General features: G+C 37.8%; 1 protein-coding gene and 1 long non-coding RNA gene across 6 annotated transcripts in view; one reads left to right on the forward strand and one right to left on the reverse strand.

Annotated features, from left to right (window-relative positions):
• The window catches only part of fbxo38 (F-box protein 38), a 76,248-nt gene that overhangs the window by 11,890 nt on the left and 53,586 nt on the right, over positions 1-10,772 (reverse strand). For 2 of the 4 annotated variants that reach the window (XM_007541666.2, XM_007541667.2), the window contains exons 12-16: positions 8,751-8,942; positions 8,073-8,228; positions 2,499-3,179; positions 789-889; positions 260-362 (exon numbers count right to left, since the gene is read on the reverse strand). In XM_007541666.2, the coding sequence (XP_007541728.1) occupies positions 260-362; positions 789-889; positions 2,499-3,179; positions 8,073-8,228; positions 8,751-8,942 (1,233 nt within the window). The remainder of the gene's footprint in view (positions 1-259; positions 363-788; positions 890-2,498; positions 3,180-8,072; positions 8,229-8,750; positions 8,943-10,772) is intronic. The other 2 variants (XM_007541668.2, XM_016665808.1) reach the window with 2 other exon arrangements.
• The window catches only part of LOC107834437 (uncharacterized), a 6,037-nt gene continuing 5,303 nt past the window's right edge, over positions 10,039-10,772 (forward strand). For both annotated transcript variants that reach the window (XR_001660236.1, XR_001660235.1), the window contains exon 1: positions 10,039-10,473. This is a non-coding gene — a long non-coding RNA (uncharacterized LOC107834437). The remainder of the gene's footprint in view (positions 10,474-10,772) is intronic.

Consider the following 10,772-nt stretch of genomic DNA (forward strand, 5'->3'; position numbering starts at 1 on the left):
AACAACCTTACCAGCCTCCCTGGTAAGGTTGTTGAGAGGAGGGTCTGTCAGACAGCTGAACCTTGGATTGATTAAGAGCAGTGTGGTTTTCATCCTAGTCGTAGAACACTGAACCAGCTCAGGAAATTTGATTTAACATTGATAAAAAGGGAAGCAATTTGTTGCCAAGAGTTAAGACTAATTACATATTTATTTAAGATTGCCAAATGATGATCAATTTGAGACATAAGCATCAGTGTTACCACTTTCTCTTAATTACCATGAATGAACATCATTTTGGGACAGTCTTTGAGGACCAGGTCCGTGATTCCACAGTTGGTCAGAGTGATGCCCACCAGATTCTTACTCTTCAGAGACAAAACCTGTCCAAGTAAAAAATATGTCAAAAATGAATAAAATTCATAACTATGCTAATTATTCCTCAAATACACATTATACTAAGTAGAAACTCAAATTAAACAGACAAAAATACACTGCTCAAAAACAGAAGGAACACTACAATAACACATCCTAGATCCAAATGAGTGGGATATTCAAAAATCTTTGTTACATAGTGGAATGCTTTGAGAACATAAAAATAATCAATATAAATTCAAATTAATAACCCATGTCTAAACTTTTTGCTTATGAAATTTCCATCAGGTATACATTAGGCATTGTTCAATGTGAATTAGTTAAATAATAGGTCCATCAACCCAAATGGATAGACCATTTGAGTTCTCACCCATAGTGATATATTATTCAACTAAAAACAACAAATCAGTCAAGCTTCCTTTGCATGTATTCACTTGTATATGATCGTCCTCAGTGACTGGATCAGAGGTGCTGGTTGATTTGTCAGCCATCCGTTTCCTCCTCACTGCTACTCGAGGCCTGGCTTTTGAAAGATCTACAAAAGGGAAACATAGTATATACATTAGCCAAAAGTTCACCACTAACTGAGAATAAAGACACCAAACTAAGGAAAAAAAACTGTTTGGTAACACTTTATTTGAAGGGATGTGCATAAGACTGACATGACACAGTCATAAATATGACATAACATCTGTCATGAACATGAACGAGTCTTTATGAATGTCTGACTGTTGTCATGAAGTGTCATTCGGTAAATAATGACACTTTTAATGCAAAGTTGCTCTAAAAGTTGTATTGAAAGTCCATTAAAAATGCAAACTTCACATTAAATTGTCATTATTTACAAAATCATGCAAAGTTGGAATTTTTAATGCAACTTTTAGAGCAACTTTGTATTAAAAGTGTCATTATTTACCGAATGACACTTCATGACAACAGTCAGACATTCATAAAGACTCGTTCATGTTCATGACAGATGTCATGTCAGTCTTATTCACACCCCGTCACATCAAGTGTTACCAACTGTTCTTTGATATTCAGTCTGCATTGCATGTCAGTGGAATGTTTTTCAATTTAATACACCAAGGTTTTCTTTTAATTCTCTATTTTAACCAGTTTCTTTAATCTTTTATTTGCTTAAACAAAACTAGCAAAATGCTAAATTAGACAATTGATAGATATTAAAGAGGGACTTATTTGGATATTTGTAAGTGTGTGTGGGGGGGTAGTCACAAAATCTAAGCTTTACTGAATCCTCACTGTTAAAGGAATCACCCACTACAGAGAATTCAGCTAGGATTTTAGCCAAATTGTCTAAAAAAAGCTCCATCCAATCCCCTTTTATTGAAACCTTTTAGAACAATGTTGCTCATCACTATGTTCCTCATAGCTCTGGAATGACACTGCTGAAGGTCAATGACGACATTATACAGCCTCAGAAAACTATATATTGTCTATAGCTGTATCATTGGATAAGGTTGGATACCTTTTACTAATTTACAGATGCTTGAATGTGCTGTAATGATCAAAAACACACTAGGGGGGGCTAGTTAAAATCTGTCTGACAGAATTTTGTTTGTTACAAATGATTACGATAAATCTTCCTCAGTTCCCAAAAAAGCTACGGAATAGCAAAGGATTATATCCTTGAGCTATTGGGTGCCTTTTAGACTGTGTGTGTGTTGAAAGTGTAGTTGGGTGAATGGGGCTTTAGAGTAAAAGTGCTTTCAGTGGTTAGCCACACTCATTACACACTATGCAACTCCATTTACCTTTTATTGGTCAGCCAAGACTTAGAGGTGTACCCTGATTAATGTTTAAAATGGAATTTAAAAATTCAGGGTCAGCTATCATGTAATTTGTTTGAAGGAATACAGGAATAAACAGCATGATTTGTGGGGATGTCTCCTAGAAAAAAATCTTCAAAAATCAGTAGCAGGAGCAAATATTTACTGAAATATAGGAGTCACATAATGTGGTGTAATAATGTGGCTTAGAACTGGATCTCTTGATGTACAAAGTCAAACCGATTTTTCTACAGAAGCGCACTCCAGTACTAGCCTCTGTTATGCTATGTAATCAGTTTGGTGGGGGGAAACTCCCGAAAAAACTCTACTGAAGTCAAATTTTAAACTTAGTATGACCTGATGTAGGTTCCAAAGACTCCAAAGATGTGTGGGTGCAAGATCTTGTTAAAGGCCGCCTTGGAACAAAGTCCTGACCGCCCTTATTATGCTGGGAACAAATATCAGACGGTATCCCAGCATTGGTTGGCTGTCTGCCTCCGTGTCTTTCCTGCTGTGCTGATGTCCCAGTAGAAGAACAGCCTGATGTCATGCATCCCACACTGACAGGACCAGCAATCTCCCCTTTCTCACTTGTGAAACTGTCCTCGGTCTCCATGTCAGACTTGGCACATTCAGTCCTACTGCATGAAGTGGATCTGTAAGTGGTTGGTCTGCAGGTGTTCTGGTTAGTTATCCTCCCAAATCCATCCACATGTCCGGAGGGAGCTGTGTCAGCTTCAACCCTGCTCAAAGATCCAGTTATAGGTCTTGTTCTGCTGCTTGATGCTGCCCCAGTACTGCCAGTGATTTGAATTTGCCCACTGTCAGCCCTTTGTCTCACAGTGCCCCCAACAATCTCAGAGCTCTTTTCTTTATTTCCAGATCTCCTGCAGTTCTCTGTAGCAGCCTTTATGTCTGCCTTGATCTGTTCACTGGTCACCTGACAGCTCTTCTCACAGGTGCTCTGTGTCACCTGAGCCTTTCCCTGATCAGAGACTGGAACGCTTTTGCATCGTCGCAGAGGAGTCTTTCCTTTACCTGAATAAAAAGAAGTATATATGTACACAAATTTATTGTATGTTAGAGTAGAAAGATAGAGGTATGTCAAAATAGAAATTTAAAATGTTCAACAGATTTCTGAAAAAAGCCAATTACAATGTCAGATTTACAATATAATCAATTAAATGTAATCAATTGCAATTGATTACATCATAATCAATTGCACCCATTACAGATTAATGGATAATAGTTCATACCCATTACAATATGAGTGAGTTTTATATAATCCAAGATTTTACAACATTCTGAATAGTTGATGCTGTTTTGCAGCACTCTTATCCCGATTAATTCTGAAAAGCTGTTTCCATCGATTCTACTGGTGAAAACCAGAAACTCTTTGCAGTTGGCTTGTGTAAAACAAAAGAGCTTTGTTTTACAAAGCCCCTTGTTTTCTGCAGCAGGACAACATGTAGCTGTGCATTGTGACTGCTCACAACTCAGGAAAGGGTTTTGTCAAATTAATCCCAGGTCATCCCAGCATTCCCCTGCTGGAGATTTTAGTTTAGCAGTAACAATACATTAAGTAACAAAGTAACATCTAGAACCAACAGTAGAATCAAACTTCAATAAGATCAATAAGGTTGTGCTTTTATGTTTTGTCTCATAACTTGAATCCTATTTCTTTTTTTATTTAATCAAGTAGAGAGTGTTGCAAAGCCATGATTCATTATTTCCAAGCATTAAAGTGTTAAAGAATGAAGTCTAAACACTTTGAGTAATTGAATAAGACCCAATGCAAAAGACTTGTATTGATGCTTTTTCTCTGGTAAGAATGAACAATTAAAATTTTGGTTTCAAATAGTTACAATAATGGATGATTCCCGTTTTCTTTTCAGAAGAACACCTGTAATAAATCAAATTGTGATAAGTATAACTGATAAGTTGTGGTTATCGTAATCTTTTAAATTAATGTTAAAACAGAGAAACTAAAGAGGTTATAGATGTGATTTTGACAATGACGTTGAAATGGTGTTAAATGTGTACCAATGTAACAGAATGATGAAGCTATGCCACTGAGACGTCAAGTGTTGGAACAGACCATAGATCGAAATAGAGTTGAGAAGGGGGAAGTGATTCCGGGGGGAGAAGGTCAAGGCCCCGGGACAAGAACACAGACACCATAACATAATGTCTCCAAGGAAAAGGTGGATTTGATTTAATCCACCTAAGCAGACCGCCAATGAAACAAGCATGGCAGCAGTGCTAGCCAATGCAAGCACTTCCACAGGGTGGAAAAACTCTACAAAAGGCAAATGCAAAAGAGGAACCTTCAGTTGTTTCCTCCAGGCAGCTTTGAGCCAAGATTGAGATGGACAAAGAACTCTGCAGCTGAAGAAGAGCCGTCGCCACAGATGGACCGAAGACTGTCCTGCGAAAGGGATTTAAACCCTCAGCCCAGCAACCTGTGGCACCAAATTGGACTTCTCTCATCAGCTGAGTTCAGATCACAAAGCCAAAGGTAGACAAATACCTTTTCCAACAAGAGGACATCCATCAGCTCAAAGCAAAAAGAACATTGTCTGCTGTCTACTCCGTCCCCAAAAGATCGACTCGGGGTGTAAGAACCATCTTCTAAAGCCTCCACCTAGATTCCATCAGTGTCAGCGTTAGGGAAAGAAAGGTTAGATTGAAATGATTGACTTTTTAATTAGACCCACAACAGAAAAAAATATATTTCATTTTATGAAACTTTCTTAATAATAACACCTCAAAGTTTTTCAGCTTTTATTAAAACAGTATGGGACGAGGAGCTTGGTGCGATTGTGGAGGAGGAACAGTGGGAGGCTGCCAAGAATTTAATTCATAAATCCTCAATTTGTGCCTGGTATACCTTAATCCAGTGCAATATATTCTATAAAGGGTTAGATGGGGGCTTTTCACGTTCTCTGTTACAGTTCTAGCCTTCACTACCCTTTTGGCTCGCAGACTTATTCTACGTAAGTGGAAACTAAGCATCCCCCTGTCTCATGGCCACTGGGTTAGAGAAGTTCTTTACAATCTGAAGCTGGAAAAACTCAGATTTTCACCTAAGCAAATTAACAGCAAATTTTTAGTTGGCACCATCACTTTGCTCTCTCATTCAGAAGCAAATTAAACTGTCTGTTGGCCCTCTCATCTTTACCCAGTTCTTCTTTTGTTGGTGATCAATATATATTCTTCTTATTATAATTATTTTATTTTATTTTTCAATAGTAATAAAACAGTCTTAGTGCATGGTTTGCAAAGTTATGGTAAGCATTTATAGGTTACCTTAGCCCAAATTAAACACCATCCATGGGATTTGCCAAAGTCACTAAACCTGGATCAGTTGTGAAATGAGAAGAGCAACCGTGACGAATGTGTTCTGTGGGACCAAACATGTTACCATTTGGTTAATCCATGGAAAGAAGCAGCATGAGACGTTCAGATGTAGGCTGTTAGAACCTAGACAAATATTCTCCAATAAACCAGCTACAAAGACTCTCTTTGAATTCTGAGGTGAGTTATACTCTACAGTCTAGGGATCTAAGTACCGGAGGTGCACATGTTTAGGTGTTAACCCTCTCATAGGAAGAAGAAAGTTGGGGGAGGCAGGTGCTCCACAAAGGGAGCATGTATTAGCCTCTTAGTGATGGGAAGCTACAACAGCTTCAAGGAGATATCTTAAAATGTTTTCAAGTTCCAGTGACCACAGTAAATTATCATTGAAAATATAAAAGATATTCCAGACCTTGGAGAACATGCTGGGAAATCAAAAGTAACGCATCATGTGCTGAGAAGTGAAAAGACTCCCAAAGAAATTGTAAGTCCATAAAAATATACATTCTCCCTCTTTATCGGCTCCATGAGCTATGAAGTACTCCGACTCCCTCATGTGGCTGGCATGTGTTGGGAAGCAACTGAATAAGGCAGCGGCCATTTAATGACCAGGTTATGTAATCAAACAAAATTGGAAAACATGAGTAAACATAAGTTAAACACTGATTCTGAGTGAACTTCACAGACTACAGAGTTCTAACTTAAAAGCCAAAGGACATCTGTGGTCGAATGAAAGATCCCAAAAAGACGAGGAAAAAATAACCTAACATTTGTCACTGCTGCTATGCCAACATGCTTTCAATACTAAAAGATTTGTTCATTTTACTTTATGGCCTTTTCAACTGATTATACAAGAACACAGCAGACGATTTAAGATATGTTAAATGAAATAAAACACACACACACACACATATATATATATATATATATATATATATATATATATATATATGGTCAGCAAGACTGAGACACCGAACTCGTCGCTGATCTCACGTGCCACCTTTCACTCATACTAGTTCACTGCATGCACCTCCACTCAGGAAATGCAGGATCATGCGATAAAGGCTGTGTGGTGTTGCATACATTCATATTCAATAAAAACATCCTGATGAGTTTGGTTAAAAGTATCTTTCAAAAATAAAATCTTAGCAAGTAGAAAATACACTTTTCATTAAGCTCATAATTCTGATTTTAGAAATATTTTTTAATTGTTCTCGTATAATATTCTACTTTAAGTGCCATGTTTTCAATAACTAAGTAGAAAATCATTGTGATTAACAGAAATGAAGGCTTTCAAACATCCATCTGCATACAATTATATGTAATATGTTTCATCACATATAACTGAAAAGTCTAAAATAAATGGACTTTTCAATCATTAATTTATTGAATGGGTGTGTAAAATACTGTACTTCTCAACTTCCAAAATTACTTTCCTTTCTGTCCTTTGCTCTCTCACTTCATCTCCCTTGACCGACGCTGCTATGGCGACTTGAGCGAGAGACTTAAACAGCTTCTATGGAGCCAACTTGGAGGAATACAGCTTCTTCAAAAGAAAAAAAATTGAAACTAAAAAAGAAAAATGTTCAAAGCTACTTTTGAGGCTCAAGGATTTTCTTTTCAGTTTCAGATTTTTTTTTTCCAAGTTTCAAAATTTGGATCCTGTTTTGACATGGATGACAGTGTGGAAACTGAATGTCTTTAAACACAATTGATGTTCTATGTGTAGGTGTCTGATTTTGAAAAACAAGCTTCACTGATATAACCTGCTTATGTCAACACATCACACAAATATCAGTGGAAAAAATATGATACTGACAAATTTATATAGCATTTTCAGTCTGTGTTTAACATTCTTCCTTCCTCTTCTAATGCAGAAGCATTAGAAGAGGAAGCCGACCTAATTACATAAAGGCTGGTTGTCATTTTATCTCACAGGGAAAATGAGAAAGAAAACGGATACATTCACTATTGATACTTGAGCAGCCTAGAGAAATGGCCTGGTAATCTGCTGCTGTCTCCCATATTAGAAGTGGAATTATGAATCAATGGAACCAGATTTTGTCAACCCCAATTTAGCTCTATAGGTTTCAGAATTAAACCCACATATTTTGCGTGTATGCATAGCCATAAGTGATACATTGACAGCATATATGTATAAATATGCCCATATATTCATAATTGCAGGTAGTATTTTGGACAAATGTAGTCTGTCTTGGTGACTTATGAAAATATGGATCTGGGGCTTCATGCATTTTCTTATTTGGTCCAGTGTGACTCTTGTAAAATGATTCCAAATTTGCTGTGGTGTCAGGGAAAAATTGGATAAGGTTCTAATTTTGACGGCTGATGAGGCGGAGGTGCTGTGCTCTTTGCTTCCGTGCCTCCTTCACCTACACAGTCCCAAAAACAATCAAAGAAAGCAATGCCTCCATTAAAAATGGATTGAATCTTTACTTTGGAGAAACTAATCAAAGATTACACTAAAAGTTGGCCCAACAGAAAAGAGCAAGACTCTTTTAAATCTACAGGGTAAGAGAGCACTTAGATGTGTGTCCTGAGTTGAGCTCACACCTTTTGCACAGGATGCTGGCTCCTGCAAACAGGTAGGTGGTATTAGCCTGGAAACGAGGCCTTCCTCTTCATCACTATCAGAGTCTGAGGCAGCCGATGGAAGCTTAGGAGCAACAGCACTAGCAGTTCTACACCGATGGTTCACACCACTGGGACCTAGAGGTGGAAGGGAAAAAAATTGTTAAAAAAGAATAAAAGGTAACACTTTATTTGAAGGGGTGTGCATAAGACTGACATAACATCTGTCATTAACATGAACGAGTCTTTATGAATGTCTGACTGTTGTCATGAAGTGTCATTCGGTAATTAATGACACTTTTAATGCAAAGTTGCTCTAAAAGTTGCATTGAAAGTCCATTAAAAATGCCAACTTTGCATGATTTTGTAAATAATAATTTAATGCAAAGTTTGCATTTTTAATGGACTTTTAATGCAACTTTTAGAGCAACTTTGCATTAAAAGTGTCATTATTTACCGAATGACACTTCATGACAACAGTCAGACATTCATAAAGACTCGTTCATGTTCATGACAGATGTTATGTCAGTCTTATTCACACCCCTTCAAATAAAGTGTTACCAAATAAAATTATCAGTTTAACTTTTCTTAACAAAAATAGGAGAATATTTAAGTACAAAATCATAGTTTTCATATCCAAAGAAAAGAATTGTTCAAAACCTGCTTGTTCCTCATCAGGAGGTTGTGACGTTCCAGCCTGACAAATGGGGCCTGCCATATTTTCTATCCCTATTCCATCTTCTGCTTCTTTTATGTCTAAATGAGGCTCTATCTCCATTTTCTCTTCCTCATATGCAACCTCGTCCACTTCATCTTCATCTTCTTCCTGCAATCCATTTATTTCCAGTGGCTCTTGGAGAAAAACACGTACAAATATTATTCCTTAAGTCCACTGCTTTGTGGGTTAGACAGAAATAGTGTGGGTTTATTCTATGTACACACAAAAGGCTTCTATCTGGGTTGGTGAGCACTTCTCATTTGCCAAGATAATTAATATTATTAAATAATTATTAGCATGTTGACATACCACACCTGTGAGATCGCATGTTTGCTAATTAGGCAGCATCATTATAATTAGGCAGCATCATTATAGTGCAGATGTGCCTTAGGCTGACCACAAAAAAAACTGTGCAGTTTGATCACACAGAACAATGCCACAAATGTCACAAGTGGTGCCATGACGTCACCTGTCCAGTGGGTTTGTCAGTATCTGACCAATCAGTGGTTGCAATTTGTCCCAAAGTAAACGCCTCTTACATGGAGGTTCTAACCTCTGATGAAGTTGTGGGGTTCATTATTCCAAATGTGCTGTGATCATAGAGATCTTGATAGAAAACAGGGAACATACACTACAGACAAGCTTTACCAAGAGTATTTAGTGGGCAGAATAAAGTTTATTCCTTATCCAAAAGTCCAAATGAGTGTGTAAAAATGTAAAAGATGAATAAATACCTTCAGTCAACCTCAGCTGAATACTACAGTAAATCAAGGGTACAACTAAAACACATTTGTCTTTATGAAAGTTTTTGTCACCGTTATGGTCACTGACCTCTAGGGGCTCTCTCCATAAGCATATATGTATAAATATGCCCATATATTCATAATTGCAGGTAGTATTTTGGACAAATGTAGTCTGTCTTGGTGACTTATGAAAATATGGATCTGGGGCTTCATGCATTTTCTTATTTGGTCCAGTGTGACTCTTGTAAATTGATTCCAAATTTGCTGTGGTGTCAGGGAAAAATTGAATAAGGTTCTAATTTTGACGGCTGATGAGGCGGAGGTGCTGTGCTCTTTGCTTCCGTGCCTCCTTCACCTACACAGTCCCAAAAACAATCAAAGAAAGCAATGCCTTTCTTATAAATATGCCCATATATTCATAATTGCAGGTAGTATTTTGGACAAATGTAGTCTGTCTTGGTGACTTATGAAAATATGGATCTGGGGCTTATATTGTTGACAACTTACTTAGCAGTACTGTGTGAAATTTTAAGTGAATAACTAATGCCCTTTCCACCGGCTCAGCTCGCTTTCAGAGCTTTTCCACCGGCCCTGGTTTGGTGGCTGACGCAAGCTTCGCTCCTGTTGACTGATTGGCTGAGGGCGAGAGGGACGGAGCAGCAAAGACAGAAGAAAAACGAAGGCGCAAGTTTCAAACTCGCTGCAACACGGAAGTGATGGAAGATACAAACAAGCGATGAACAAAAATGTCTGCTTTTCTTTGCATCAGATTTCAATATTCAGCAGCAGCTCGATGGAGCCGTGAAGAATGAGTGGTTTTTGTCACCGTAGTGGAGCGAATGGAAAGTCTCGTTAGCCGCTTGGAGCCCCACGGTGAACCCCGACTCAGAAGCAGCTAACGCCGCTGCTGCTCTCCAGCCAGGTGAGCAGTTTGGAGATATATCCGTTTGGTTTTTGCTATATTTAAGTTAGCCTACATACAGTCATGGAAGACATTTGAAACACTAAGTCTGCTGTATTTTTATTATTCAAACACAACATGCGCATTTTCAGAAGATACTCAGCTGCCCATTACAGTTAGAACTTTCAATATTGTACAGCATGTTGCCTTGATTTGTTTTAATGGTTTATCTTTGAGTGAATCTATGTGCTTCCCTTCCATTGTGAGATAATAAAACATGGGTAACACTTTATTTGAAGGGGGTGAATAAGACTGTCATG

This window comes from Poecilia formosa, unplaced genomic scaffold, assembly GCF_000485575.1.
Source record: "Poecilia formosa unplaced genomic scaffold, Poecilia_formosa-5.1.2 Scaffold623, whole genome shotgun sequence".
Classification (NCBI taxonomy): domain Eukaryota; kingdom Metazoa; phylum Chordata; class Actinopteri; order Cyprinodontiformes; family Poeciliidae; genus Poecilia; species Poecilia formosa.